Source organism: Globicephala melas, chromosome 4 (assembly GCF_963455315.2).
Source record: "Globicephala melas chromosome 4, mGloMel1.2, whole genome shotgun sequence".
NCBI classification, from domain to species: domain Eukaryota; kingdom Metazoa; phylum Chordata; class Mammalia; order Artiodactyla; family Delphinidae; genus Globicephala; species Globicephala melas.
Genome location: NC_083317.1, coordinates 55474360 through 55489891, shown reverse-complemented (window position 1 = coordinate 55489891; position 15532 = coordinate 55474360). Strand labels below are relative to the sequence as shown.

Here is a 15532-nt window from a genome sequence, read left to right as displayed (position 1 = left end):
ACACCTTCTAAAGCAGCAAATCTTTCCCTAGACATTTAGCCTCAAGGAGAAGTCAGACAAGTACCAACTATGCGCTGAGATGCATTCTCATTACAATGTTATTTGTAAAAGCAAAAAACCAGAGATTGGAAATGAGCTAAATGTACTTCAAAATTATTTAAATGAGTTTTGGTATAATCAATGAAATGCTATGCAGGCATTAAAATTATAACTGTAGTTAGTTACAGTTAAAAATGACAGTGGAAATAAATCTATAATATATTATTGTTAAGTGAAAAAAGTTTAAATAATATGTATAAAATAATCATTCCCCTTTTTTCTTTTTTGGTTAAAAAAACAACTAATGGTCATATATGTGGGTATATATATGGTCATGCCCAGACAAACATCTAGAATATATAGAAAGTTGATCACAGTAATTATCTCTGGCTAGTAGAATATCTAAATTCTTTTTGATACTGTTTATTGTTACAAGGAATATGCATTAATTTTATAATAATTTTTAGAAGTAATAAAGATATTTCCATTTTTGAAAAGTATTTCTTAAGATTATCCCTCTTCTCTTAGAAATAAGTTTTAATGTCTCCCATGCCTTTCAGTCAGAAATTTCTTCCAACTATGGGATGTTTCACATTGATGAGAAACGAGAACTGTTTAAAAAAAAAACATTGACTTTTATTTCTCTTTCAACATGATCCAGAACATATTTATGCTTAAAACCTTTTTTTTTGGTTTATTTCGCTGAGTATTAATAATTGTTTTGAAGTTATGATTTTGTTATCAGGATCAATTTGCAAACTTGATTTCGTTTACATTTGACTACATCAGTATTTTTTAAGTGAATTCAAATAACTAATTTAAATAACTAATTTGTATGGTATTCCATTTGCTGTGTATAACATAAGCTCTGTATAAAAGGTAAGCCACCATCGCACCAACAGACAATCAGCTCATCACCCTGACAAATCATGTTGTGTCATATGGGGTCTTCATTTCTTTAACAACAACTTCCAGTAAGAGCTGGGTCACTGAGCTAGATCCATAGTCCAGCTAGTTTACAGTTTCTTTCTGTGCACGGATCAATCCAAACAGCCTGATGGGATCATCATGAATGTTTTCCTCTATTGCCTGGCTTTCTGGTGGGAAACTGTCCACCAAAGTGGCCTTAGAAAGGTTGATATCCATTGCATGTACCTGCCCATCTTCATCCTTGTCTGACAAATAAGTTTTCTGTTTCTTGTGCTTTCTGCGCTTCCCCTCACAGCTGTGATCTAGTGAGGCATAGAACATCTTTACTTCAGTTTCCTAGAAAGAAAGGTATATTAATTCTTCATTGTTAGCCATTCTTTAACTTTGATAACCTCTGGGTATTTCTAAGGCCTATAAAAAACACACAGCTTGTTTTCTGGGCTTCAGCTACCTTATTTGCCAAATTTGTCAATTAGGATGATAAGACTGTGGGGAGGAAAATGCTTAAGTGAACTTTTTGTGTGTATAGTTTTATTTCTTTTTATACTCAAAATATACATGAACCTTTTAGATGGATTTTTACCTGCCTCTCCCCCTGCCTTCACCTCAGGGAGTGCCTGCCCTATGTTCTGCCTATCAAGTAACAATACTGATTTGTTAAACTGGGAACAAAGCATGACAGGAAGGAATTTAACCAATCAAAAATCTGCTTTACATATGTTTAATACCTGGTCATTTGATGGTACCCGCAAAACTCCCAAATTTTTCTACATTTTTGAGACTCAGACGTATAACGTTAGGGACTTCCCTGGTGACACAGTGGTTAAGAATCCTCCTGCCAATGCAGGGGACACGGGTTCGATCCCTGGTCCAGAAAGATCCCACATGCCGCAGAGTAACTAAGCCCGTGTGCCACAACTACTGAGCCTGTGCTCTAGAGTCCGCATGCCACAGCTACTGAGCCCATGTGCCACAACTACTGAAGCCCCCATGCCTAGAGCCTGTGCTCCGCAATAAGGGAAGCCACTGCAATGAGAAGCCCGTGCACTGCAACAAAGAGTAGCCCCCACTCGCCATAAGTGGAGAAAGCCCACGTACAGCAACAAAGACCCAACACAGCAATAAATAAATATTAAAATCGGGTAAAAAAAAAAAGAACTATATGTGTTTGCTACATTATAAAAAAAAAAGTATAAGGTTAACTGTCCATTTATATGACTGGCATTTGGCAAGATTTGCATTTCCCATTTTTTCCTTTTTTTCCTTTTCTTTACTTCCTTCTTGCCTACCTGTCCCCAGATCCTGTTTGAGCTCCTTTAGGTTGGTCTTGGAGACACTCATTTGCATCCAAGAAAGCCTGGTAGTCCTCTCTGGCCTAGAGCTGCGTCAGTACTAGAATAAGAAGGGCAGGAGACTAGAGAAGCTTGGGGAAAGCAATAGGCCTGAAGACAAGACCTTGAATTTGGTGTTTGAAAGTTTAGGATTGAATTCCAGCTCTGTAATATACTGGGCATGGGACCTTGGGCAGTTTTTATTTGTTTGTTTGTTTTAACTATTTTGAGCCTCTTGCTATAAAATGAGAGTACCTGTCTTACAACATTATTAGCAAATAGAGATAATATACAGTTGACCCTTGAACAACATGGGGGTTAGGGATGCCAACCCCTTGAGCAGGTAAAAATTCACATATAATTTTACAGTCAGCCCCTCCATTTCCGTAGTTCCGCATCCACAAATTCAACTAACCCCTCACCGTGTAGCACTGTAGTATGCATCTGGTGAAAACAATCAGCGTTTAAGCAGCCCTGCGCGATTCAAACCTGGTTTTTCAAGGTTATCAGAGCTGTAGGCTAAATTATCAGAGTTGTAGGCTAAAACTTTAGGACAGCTATTGAATAAACCAAAATATTCTGTATTAAGGATTCAGAGTAAACCAAAGGTATATCAATTTGTGGAGTCTAGGGTAAAGAAGCAACATTTGGATTAACAAAACCCCTATGCATGGATAAGCTTCTCCCTGTAGGCGCTTGTTTTCATGCTAAAAGTTAAATGTCTTAAATCTTCTCTACCAGGCAGGGGGATGGCTCTATTTACAACCTCTCTTGTATGTTTGTCTGACTTTTTATTTGTAAAATAATCATTTCTGGAAAATTGTATAGAAGATAGGTAACTTGTATCTTTGCTTGAGTCTCTACACTCTGCCAGTTAGCCCATATACTGTCTTCAAGTTATCTTCCTAAGGCATAACTTCAATATTTTACCATTCTGTCTCAAAAATTTTAGCCTAGAATCTGAATTTTATAGCATGGCATTCAAGGTTTTCTATGCTTATACTTCCACACTTTCTATTTTGATTCCCAGTACTCGCCTACATAAACTCTCTATTTCAAGCAAACTGGACATTTCACTGCTTCCTGAATACACCTCATGCTTTTCAGACCTGCTTTGCCTTTGACTAGATAGATAGAGAAGATGTCAGTGAAGTTAGAAAAATAACCAAAAGGCACTCGGTAATACAAAGGGGTGGATATCTTTTTTGACTGTCCAGCACTTTGTTCTATTCTCTTTCTTTGATAAATTCTCCATTTTCCTTTAGGAAATTTCCCTCTTCTATCTGGTCCTGGAGAGCCTATCAATCACAATACTGTACTCCAAGCTTAGCACAGGATTAAGCATGCAACCCAGGCTGGAACCAATTACACTACCCATCCTCCTGCCAACAGAAGTTGACCCAAGGGTGGACATGTGACTTCAGTAGAGCCAATTACATGGCATCTTTGGGATTGAGGTACAGATGTAGAAATAGAAAAGATATCTTTTTCTGGATTTGGGAGGAAGAAAATCTGAGTCTCCAGTGGCTTTCCCAGCCTCAATGGAAGAGTCTGTTGGTAATAGAAGAGAATGAAGTCAGTAACAGAGAAGCAGGGTGAAGAAATGGAGAGAGCTCTCATATTCAGTCATTTCAAAAACAAAAGACACCCTTTCATCTCCCAGTTACATGAGCCAGTGATTTCCCTTTTATGCTAAAGTGGTTTGAATTGGGTTTTTGCACTTATAACTGAAAGCAAGTAATGTATGTCTGGTCAACAACTGGTCTGCTTTATCAAGTCCTGCAAGTTCAAAGAACAAGAGTCCTGAGAAGGGACCACAATGTGTACGTGTAATAGTCATTTGTGACTTCCAGAGTGTTGTTTTACTTGAATAGATGCATGGAAAATATAGACAGGGAAAAAAGAATTTGTATCTATGAAGAGAAGTGGAAACCATGGAAGAAAGTAAAAACCAGTTTAGGAATTAGAGAGAAAAACAGGTTGAAGTAGAGCTTTGTTGTTTTATTTGTTTTTAAATATTGCAGGGATTTGTGTATTTTGGTAGGTCAATAGTAATTCATTTAAAGAAAGAAATGGAGACAAATTAAATAATTGAATGTGCAAGATCTTGAAGGAAATAGGAGAAATACTCAAGAGTACAAGTAGGAGTATTGGCTTTGGAAAGAGGAGAGGTTGCTTCTGACGTAGGAGGGAAAGGAGGGATAGGTGAGAGGTTTTAACAGGAGGATAAGAGAAGAGAAACAAGTTCACACCTGCATCCTTCAAATTTTTTTAAGACATGGGAACTCTCATGAACTCATTTTATCGTTAGGTTTCCTGATCATCTCTTCCTAGTTAATAGTAGACTTAGATACTGAAATTACAACTTCTGAACTGTACACATCATTTTCAAAGGACAAGAAGCTTATTCCCTTTTCCAACAAACACTTTATCCATCAGGCTTTATTGCATTATATTATAGATTCGTTATGCTTTTGTAATTGACCAAAGTAACTATGTATCATAGTAGCTAACTGGGTAGTGTTTTTTGCGTTTGTTTTTGTTTTGTTTTTTTTTGTGGTATGCGGGCCTCTCAGTGTTGTGGCCTCTCCCGTTGTGGAGCACAGGCTCTGGACGCGCAGGCTCAGTGGCCATGGCTCACGGGCCCAGCCACTCCACGGCATGTGGGATCTTCCCGGACCGGGACACGAACCTGTGTCGCCTGCATCGGCAGGCGGACTCTCAACCACTGCGCCACCAGGGAAGCCCTGGGTAGTGTTTTTGATGATAATGGTCATTCTAATAAAATGGAATTGATCAAATATGAAGAGATGACTTCTGGGTGGGATAAACTGGGAGATTGGGATTGACATATACACACTACTATATGTAAAATAGATAACTAATAAGAACCTACTGTATAGCACAGGGAACTCTACACAATACTCTGTAATGACCTATCTGGGAATAGAATCTGAAAAAGAGTGGATATATGTATATGTATAACTGATTTACTTTGCTGAACACCTGAAACTAACACAACATTGTAAATCAACTATACTCCAATAAAAATTAATTTAAAAAACCAAAGAGATTACTTCTAATTTTTGAAATTGGGCTTCCCTGGTGGCGCAGTGGTTCGGAGTCCGCCTGCCAATGCAGGGGACAGAGGTTCGTGCCCCGGTGGGAAGATCCCACGTGCCGCAGAGCGGCTGGGCCCGTGAGCCATGGCCTCTGAACCTGCGTGTCCGGAGCCTGTGCTCCACAACAGGAGAGGCCACAACAGTGAGAGGCCCGCATACCGCAAAAAAAAAAAAGAAAGAAAAGAAATAATTTTTGAAATTAAATTTGTCAGAAGGGTGAAATAGAATGAAGACTAATCTACTTAGAAGTGTCTTTAAATATATAATTTATAAAGTAGCAGACTTTGAAAGATATTTTAAGGCTTTGCACAATTTCCAGTTGAGTAAAAACCAGACGCAGCCCAAATAAAGCTGGCCTGTTTAATTTACATGTTTTAAACAGCAACTTCTACTCAGAATTCTCAGTTCTTTCATAACTAAGGTCCTGTGAATCTCTGCATTTCAGGTGGTGTAGTTACATTTTAACCTTCTTGACAGGTTTTCTCTTTATTATCATGAATATTACCATGAATTTTGCAGATCATATTATAACATGCAGTTTTTCATATATTTTATCTAAAAAATACATTTACAATTAATTGAACATCACATGACAGATTTGCCCATGAGAGGACGACCTTACATTTTGCTTAAACCTCACCGCATCTTGGTTTCTTAATAAAAATTTCAAGAATTTGATTTTTTAGGAGATTCATACAAAGAAAAAGAGAAATTCTATCTTAATGGGAGGTTTCCACGTTCTGACCCATCTTTGGGAGGAGAGTGTTTTCTATTAGGCAGGACTAAGTTTGGATTCTGTCTCCCCACTTAGTTTCTGAGTCTCTAGGTTAAGTTTTTCATCTTTTGCAAGCCTCTGTCAAATGGGAATACCCGTGCTGTCTCCCTACAGGAATCTAAAAAGATATGCCTGTAAAGCACATAATACAAGCCTGACATGTAAAAACTGCACAGGAAATGCTGGCCCTATGACTGTTTCTAGGGAATAGCACAAGAGCACATAATAAAAGGGACGAGATCGGGAGAAGAAAGAACCATCAAAACTGATATTTATAACATTTCAGCCTCACGTATGCTAAGCATCGTGAATGGCAGTGCTATGTCTGAGGATGCTGAACTGATTGTGGTAGTAAAAAGATAAACTACCCATTTCTTCCTGGGTTTTTCTGTTTCTACTTAGGCTTTAGTCCTGCCTATCTCCACACAAGCCACGTGTAAATCTCCTGTCATAAGACCATAGCTATAGGACTTGTATTAAATTTACACTCATTTTTTTAAAAATAAAACAGAAGTATGGTCTTTTATAGTTGGTTAATTTATCTTTTCACTAAAGGTCTCTTTCTCCCCATCTGCCATAGATTCCCGACATCTAGGTCTTCTGAGAATTCTGCCTGTGTCACCTTTTATATTTATTTCTATGATACATGTAATTTTTTTTCGCTCTGAAAGGAAAAGCTTAACTAATACTTTAGGAAGAGAATCCACTTTTCCCTTGAAATCTACTGCCTTTGTAGTTGTACGTAATTTTGACTCTTTAAGTGTAGCTCTGAGTACTATTTATTTGCCTTTGAGCTTTTCATTAGAGCTCAGGCTCCAGATTTGACACCGATTCAGAATGCAAAATTTCTAACAGGCTGCTTCTGATGTTTATCAGAATGTGCTGCTTTTATGCTCTTGAAACGTGCAGCTGTGCTATGACCTAGGCTGAACTTGGCCCTTGATACGGAAAACAAGACTTACCTGTGAAGGTGGGGCGTCTTCTTGCAGTTTGTTCACAGATCTCTCTGGCCGGGCTTTCATTTGTTCATAGTAGTTTTCATCCACTGGTTCTTGGGAGTGGAAAAGAGATTTACAATGGAAAAATAAAAAATGCTGGCATGAATAAAAATACATGGCCCAAACAACATTTAGCTATAAATGTGAAACCTTCAGGGATCATTTGACTAGGCTTTTTTGTGAAGAAACCAAGAGGTAAGGAAGCACAAACTGCTCTGCAGATCAGACTGTGGAGAAGTCTGTTGCCCTGCAGCATTAACAGTTAGACAAAAGAAGGTCACTTGGGATAAGGACTAGATCATATTAATTTTTTTATACCATTGTAGGACATGACAATCTCAACTTAAACTGCCATTTAGATGTTATTGAGATCCCACAAGTTAAAGGATTGTCTGTGTTCTCTTTAAACGTGATTACAAATGGTGCAGACGGCATAAAGCACAGAGCACGTATATTGATGATTACGATTTGGTAATTTTTTCCATAAGTAAAGACATTTTACTAAGAGGCCTTCTTAACCTTACATACCATTTTTGAAAAAGAGGGTTTAGATTATGTTTGTCGTCCCATAAATCAGTGACAGGACAGTTCAGCCAGGCTGTTTTGAGGGCCTGGGGTGTATAATGCTGGTACTAAGTACTTGGGGGTTTTTGTACCATGTCCACCAGCCAGCAGACCTGCACTTATTTCATCCTGTGGGGATGCTTACTGAATCATCCGTACCTTTCTTTCCCCAGATACTCCTATTTAAAAGGGAGAAGAAGGAGAGTTAATGACTTGTAGGATGGCAAGTAACCTGGCAGAGATGTGGATTGCACCAGTTTGACCCCATAGATAAAAATATATGTTTACTATAATACAAGGTACTTCAAAATCATTCAACCCTTTCTGAAAAGCAATGCAGAGAACTGGCCCATAGGGTGATGTTTCTCAAAGCATGGGTCATGGAAATCATGCATTAGAATCACCTGGAAGGCTTGTTAAATAGCAGGTTCCTGAGCTTTATCATGGAACTACTAAATCAGAACCTGTAGGAGTGACACCTGTGCTCATTAGACATGGAGACTGCAGATATGGTGGGCTTTGAGCCACCAGAATACATAAGAAATTAAGTCCTCAGGTATTACAGGTGGGCACCAAAATTCTGCAAGGGGAAATGGGAAGGAAAATTATTTTTAATAGTCTATTCCTGCAAAATAGTTTCTGATTCCTCAGAGTGCAGAGCTTAGAGGACACTTTACAATGGGGGGAAAGACAAAAATTAAATAAATTCTTGACTCCTATAAAATTCTCGTGTGTGTAACATTAGGAGATTCCTGTTTTGATATGTAGAGATTCAGATAAATTTAGCCCATTACTGGAAATCTCTGTGTTTGAGACTCAGAGATCAACAGGAATTAACCCCCAAGTCTCCTATCATGAATTAAGTGAACTTCTTACAGGGCAAGGATAGCGTTAAATGCTAGCGTTACTCTCAACAGCTTCTCTCATCAGAGCGCTGGAATTAGATCACAGCTGTTTGTTCTGAGGCATTTAGGGGCATTTTATTTTTGGGGTGGTTGGGATATTTCAAGTAATAAGGGATGCTGGGAACTGAAGAGTACTTGTTACAAAAGAACAAAAAAATGTATAACCCACTCAGTGATGGTTTGGCGCTTCTCTTTCCCTGCTTGTCATCAGTGTAAACCTAGGTTCTCTACTTTAAAAGAAGCAGTTAAAACAAGAGAAACCAGAGAATGTGTTCTTTGTTCCAAATTATTCACTGTAGATTTGCTTTTATACACAGAGCGTAAAGCACTGTTTTCCTGGGTCATTTACTGTTCTAGAAATAACTTTATTTCATAGAATTCTGTGTGTGTCAAAATTCATGGTAATAGAGTCTTCCGGTATTCTCATTACTACTAGAGTAAAATAAAGAGAATATAGAAAAACAGGATGTTGATTTACACTGAATGTTGCAATATGATTTATGAAATGCAGCTTTGGAAATATATGCTAAATGATATGCTAAAAATACTGAATTTATGGTTACCATTGGAACATTTAAACGTGACTGTGACAAAAAATAAGCTACCTCAAATTCTTTGTGGAATTAAGTGAGGTAATTGATTTATAAATAAATTTAATTTCTGGAAAAATAAAACTTACCTGGGACCACATTATCTAAGTTACCATAAATTGGTGTGTCTTCAAGGTCATACTCATTTTCCCTATAATAAGAAAATAATTTGCCTTGTTAGAATCTACTTTACACATAGTTCAAAACTAATCTCTCAGCTAAATTCAATATTGGGTAAATTATTGCATGCTCTTATTCAGCCTTGACCAGCCAAGGTAGATAGGCAAGTAAGTCAGTAAATGCAAGTGTGTATGTGTATGTGTGTATGAATTTGAAAAGATGTGTTTTGGACCCTCTTTGGGGGAACAAAAATAGCAAATACTTATTTAGCACTTGTTGTGTGACAGATACTACTTGAAGTGCATTATATATATTCATTCATTTAATTCTCACAACAATTCGACCAGATAGGCACTACAGCGTTCCCACTTTAGGGATAAGGAATCTGAGGCACAGATTGGTTATATAATTTGCTGAAGGTCACAAGACTAGTAAATGGCAGAGCTGGGATTAGAACCTAGATTATCTGTGCTCTAATCTATACATTGTACTTCCTGTTTATTTGCCAAGAATATCACTCTGAACATACCCCTAACACTGTTTACTAAATAAATATTAATTGACAGTGATGATTAAAAAATAAGAGGCCAGAGAAATATCGTAGACTCAGCTTGGCAGATGCAATAAAATGATTGATCACCTATTACATCCAAATACTGTGCTGTTTTACATGCATTATATCAAAAACCAAGGGAAATTCTGCAGAAATATTATTATTTTCCACTTTACAGGTAAGTCTGAGATTCAGATAGATTAAAGTATTTTCCCTAACCTTATGTGTAATATCAGCAATAAATAACAATTGTGAAAGCTTTTCTTTATGCCAATGCTCATTCAACCCTCAGGACAACCCTAGGATATGCATTTTTTAAAAGCCCCATTGTGCACATAAGGAATTTGCAAGCTAGAGAGGTAAACTGTCAAAAGACACATAGTAACTGTCAGTGCTAGAATTGTAATGCAAGTCTGGTGCTAAAGCTCTGAATACTATTTGCTCTTGATGTTTGATTAACTTTCCTTATAACCTCATCTGAATTAGGATTACAGTAGGCAACCTACCATTGTCACCAAACAGTGACAATGGCCCTGGTGACCAGCTTTCACAATAGCAGGTTGGGGACAGAAGAACATTTCAGGCAGTGAGAGTGGCATTTCATAAAACAGCAGCAAATGTTTTAACTTTGAGATTACATATCACTGAGAGCTGGAGGGAATAGCATCAAAGGAAAAAGAACTCTCATCTCAAGGCAGAACACCTATATTACTCCCATGCTTCTGAAAGAAGACAGTATATGTAAATAGTACGTAGGTATCGTTAAAAAAAGAACAGATCAAATGATACCTGTATGAAATGATTTGAAGATCCAGATCCTGGCATGTATTTCGCTTATCTGATAACAAAGAAACTCATCCATAACCTTTCTTTCCATTGGTAATTCACTACAGCTTAATATTGGGATATGGAATAGTCCCTGCTCATGGTTTTTCTCTGGCTATACAGAGAATATAATAGCAAAAGGTGAAGAATTTTTAATAAGACAATCCATCCGTTTTTCCTAGCCCACACAGATAGCAGATACAACCTGCAAATGATAAATCATGTCCAAAAAATGAACATCATTTCATTCTCTATGAATGAAAATAAGACGTGATTTATAATGCAGTGCCTTGTGTCTACAGGCAGGTCTCAAATGATTAATCATTGCAAATAAACTATTATAAAGAAGCAGTTGCCTAACCAACAAATTAAAATGTATGTCTTTACTTGGCAATGCCAAATAGCTCCAGCCTATTGCAAATATCTAATAAACTTCAAGCACAAATGTTTGGCAGTGTTTTATGTTGAAGATTGATTACTATTTAAAATATATTAATAAATATGCCCAGAGACTAGCGCACCTCTGAGTTTTGGTCCAGATCAGATTCTCCACTGTTCTCAACATGTCTGAAATGATCTTCTAACTAATCAGCACATTTACTGACATTCCAAGATTTAAAATAATATTAATTGCATCTTTTACTAGGGTTCAAATTTTCTACTTTCATATAAATTTTCTCTAGTCTCTATTTTTAAAGTTTGTATTTATATTTTATTATTATTTTATTGTGAAGTGCTTTAAAGAAAATGCCTCAAATACTTTATTATCTAAGTAGATTAAATAAGTAATTTCAATTTTTAAAAAATCATTACTTCTGCATGGGTGATTTTGGACATAAATTCTCTGAATTTCAGTTTCCTTATTTATGAACAAGGATATTAAATTATTTAATCCCTATTGTTCTTTTCAGCTCCCAAATTCTATGACATAAATGTAGGGTTCCAATATCCAAATAAAAATGAAAGATTTCTGTAAAACTAAATAAAACTATTTTAAGGGGCTGGGAAGTTGTAAGATTGATAAAAAAGAGTAAGCTTAGGGTCTATCAGAAGTTGTTTTTGCTAAGTGTTAACCTGATTTGCTTAGTAGACATTTCTTTGAATAGGCAGGTATATGTTTCGGCTTCACCAGTGTTTAAACGTTACTGAAAGCCATGAGAGAGGATGAAATTACTAATGGAATAAGTGTAGATAGAGAAGAGGCTCACTAGACTGAGCCCTGGGCACTCTCTTGTCGAAGGTTCAGGAACCAGCAAAGGAGAAGAAACTGCTACTAATTGAGGAGGAAAACCAAAAAGGGGGTGGCCCAGAGTCTGGAGAAGCAAGTGTCTCAAGAAGTAGAGTGTCAATGTGTCAAATGCTACAGATGGACCACGTATAATGAGACTAAGATTTGCCATGTAGATTTCATTGGTGATCTTGACAAAAGCTGAGTCAGTGGATTATTGAAGACAGAAGATTGAATAGAGTAGGTTCAAGAAAGAAGAGAAGAGGAAGAAAAGTCAGCAAATATGGACAGAATGTAGATGGCACTTCCAAGTTTTGCTATGAAGGGTGCAGAGCAATGGAGAGGTAACTATAGGCAATCTAATATCAAGGGAACTTTTCTTTTCTTTTTTTTCAAAAAGATGTCAGACAGTACTGTCTGTTTATATACTGCTGGGAATGAGACAAAAAGGAAAGAAAAGCAATAATGAAGGAGGAGAGAAAAGGCAAAGTTGTTGCAACAATGTGTTCCTGAGTATATGCTCATTAAATTTTTACTTTCTCTGGCAGGGACTGTGCCATGGGTGTAGGTTTCTTGAATTTGGGGTGAGTGGATATCAAAGATAGACCCTTGGTCCAGGAGAAAAGTGTAAACCCCAGCAATTTTTGTATAACTAGGGTTAGTATGGCTAGGATTAGCTAAGAACCAGTAGTATTTCCTATGAGGGGGGAAGTTAATGGACTCTCAGGCAATGATCTCTAACATTAAATTTTTATTCTCTTGATCAGTGTTCATATGTCCTTCTAATGATGTCTACTTTTTTGTAAAGTCAGTCAAACACAGGAGCTTATATTGCCAGTGCTTTGGAGCCCTTGAAAAGAAGAGTCTTTGTCAAAGTTTGGGGGAAAGGAGACTGGAAAGATCTGCCAGCATGAAGAATTCTAAACAAGATGGGGAAAGAAAACTAGAGCAGTGACACAGAGCTAGGGGTGCCCAAGAGGCAACCAAGAATAAGGTTTTTGGAACCTATAAGCACATTCTGGAGGATTCCCCAAAATACTTAGGTTAGGGACTGGACTTCTTGCATTCGCACAGGGTTGGAGCTTGGATTATGGTTACTTGCACATTAAAACAAATAAACAGAAGGCTTGAAAACATGGAGATACTTTGGTTCCAAGTGTGGCAGTGGTCACAGTGAGGGTCTCATCTGCATATCTACCTGGAAGTCTGAGGCACCAGGGAAGGCTACCCAGGAGTTCTATTGTCATCAGGATACTCAACCCTGGGAACAGGTGGGGATTTGTCCTAAGTCCTTGAGAGAGACTCTGAACACTGAGGAGCTATAATAAGCTTAGTGTAAATCTGAACTGCTTTCCTAAATTAAGGGGTAAATATAATTCAAACGGGTGGGAATTTTCTTAGACCTTAATTTTCACCTAATAAAGCATTCAGCCTTTTTTTTTTTTTAAATCAGTCAGCTACCCTTGTAAGTACAGTATTATATTATAATCCATACTTTTCAGATGATAAAATTCCACTTCAGCAATGCTCATTTTCCCAAGATTACAAACCTGGTAATTGCAAGAGTGATTAACATCCAGAACTGTTTGTACCTCAAACCGATGATATTCTCACTGCATTATCCTCTTAACACAGATCAAAAGACAAGAATTGTGTAGAATTACGTTTAAAGGACAAATAAAGTGGCCCAGGGGTAAATACCAGGAAGTGTATATTTAACTTTCTATTAGATATAGACGCTTTGCTGTCTTTAAAGTGATCATGTTCCTGACTTACTAATGTAGGAAGGCAGGGATTTGGGGAAGCAGGAAGATAAGACCAGAGAAGCAAATTTCTTTCCCCTCCAGCATAGCTTCCCGCCTAAACCAATGCTGAGTAGGATCAGGGGGGCAGTGCAGCAGGGAACCCAGTGTGAGGGAAGCTTGCCTCCCTTCTACCCAGCTTTGAACCATCTAAGGACTGAGGAAGCATCCACAATTCTAGCCCTACCTAAGAAAGATAGCCCTTATTTCCACCTGCTGTTTTAATGTTTAGTTCTTAATGTCTGGAGATAGTTCATTCGTTTTTTTCTGAAGCCTCCATGCTCTCCTATAAAGGTGACTTTGGCTCCCAAACTACATAATCAGAGAAATAGACAATCTGTGAAGTACATACATAAGCTTGTGAATTAATATGCCAGCCTCTTTATAATAGATACAATCTGCATTGTATATTCAAATTTTGCCTAAATGGAGATTTATTATAGTAGATAACAGATTATTAAATCCTTGAGGGAAGGATCGCATCTTTTCATCTTTGTAGCTCTGTTGTCTAAACAAATGCTTATTTGTTGAATGAATATTTATTGGAGGAACAAATGTTATAAAAGAACAAGCCTCCTTTCTGAATTTTCCCTGCAGCTAAGAGCCTGCTTGCTTTGAGATGAGTGTTTTACCAATTTTTCTTTCTGATTCTTCCCATCCTAATCCAAAAACCACCAACCCAGTCTTTGGTAGAACGATAGTATCACAAGACTTTCTATCACACTGCATCTTAACTGCCTTTCAAATGACAAGAATCAAATCAATCGTCAGATTAACTTCTACATGGTTATGTAGGATTCTTTTTGTCATATTTTTTGTTGTAACCAAATCAGCAAATCACTCTTGAAATGAACTAATGACTTAAATTATCTCATGTTATAGAATCCAATGTTAAAAACAGTCATAAAATATAGATTGTCTTTTTTGTGTGGGTCTGCCTGTAGCCCAGATCTGAATCTTCCAGAGATATTTCCACACGGAGAAGAATTGTTTTTTAAAAAAGGACATTTTAGAGGCCAATAAAAAGCTTGCAGTCTTACCCTGTACAGTGAGAAAGCTTTGTGTTTTTGAAAGACCTTTTCAGCCTTTCAGTTTACCATTTCAAAAAGGTCTTGAAGAATCCTCTAGGAAATTTTCTATATTTAGATTTTTTTAATCCTAAAAGAGAAATTTCCAATCTAATGATACATTTGGGTCAGAATATATTGTCCAAGAAAATGAAACTTCTTTACTATGCTTTATATTATAAACCTTCTTTAAAAAAAGTTTTATACTACACAGATTTGTCTGCAACGTTCTTAATAAGTATAAGCAATTAAGTTATGTTATATCTATAACTGCATATTATTTTAGAGTTATTTATTGGCAATACCCTTAAAAATGGCGCAGCACAAATCATCCTTGTTTATGTAGGTGTGCATGCATATCTTAAATTGTATCAATATTGCCAGATTTCTTACTACCTTGAATTCTTAAGAGCCACACAATTCTATATTTAATTAGACTACATTTTTACAACCTGAACTGAATCCTAATCTAGGATATCTTCTTCCAAAATTAATGAGGATTCTGTAGATAACAGGTTAGAGTTTCATTTTGTCCTTCATCCAGCTCTCTCACTGACTCAGGATGAGTAAGTAACTAGGGCAGACAATAATATTATAACTATTATTCTTCAGGTGGAAATAAAAGTAATTAAAACTCACTTTTTATTTTAACCCAAGTGAAACATTCCTGAGCCAAACCTATA

The 15532-nt window shown here is 37.0% G+C and overlaps 1 protein-coding gene across 1 annotated transcript in view; it reads right to left on the bottom strand.

Annotated features, from left to right (window-relative positions):
* Positions 1-249: 249 nt before the first annotated feature.
* TRAT1 (T cell receptor associated transmembrane adaptor 1) overlaps positions 250-15532 on the bottom strand; it is a 31445-nt gene continuing 16162 nt past the window's right edge. Inside the window, exons 4-6 of the mRNA XM_060297503.1 lie at positions 9344-9405; positions 7160-7248; positions 250-1305 (exon numbers count right to left, since the gene is read on the bottom strand). Of these exons, the coding sequence (XP_060153486.1) occupies positions 1051-1305; positions 7160-7248; positions 9344-9405 (406 nt within the window). The 3' untranslated portion in view covers positions 250-1050. The remainder of the gene's footprint in view (positions 1306-7159; positions 7249-9343; positions 9406-15532) is intronic.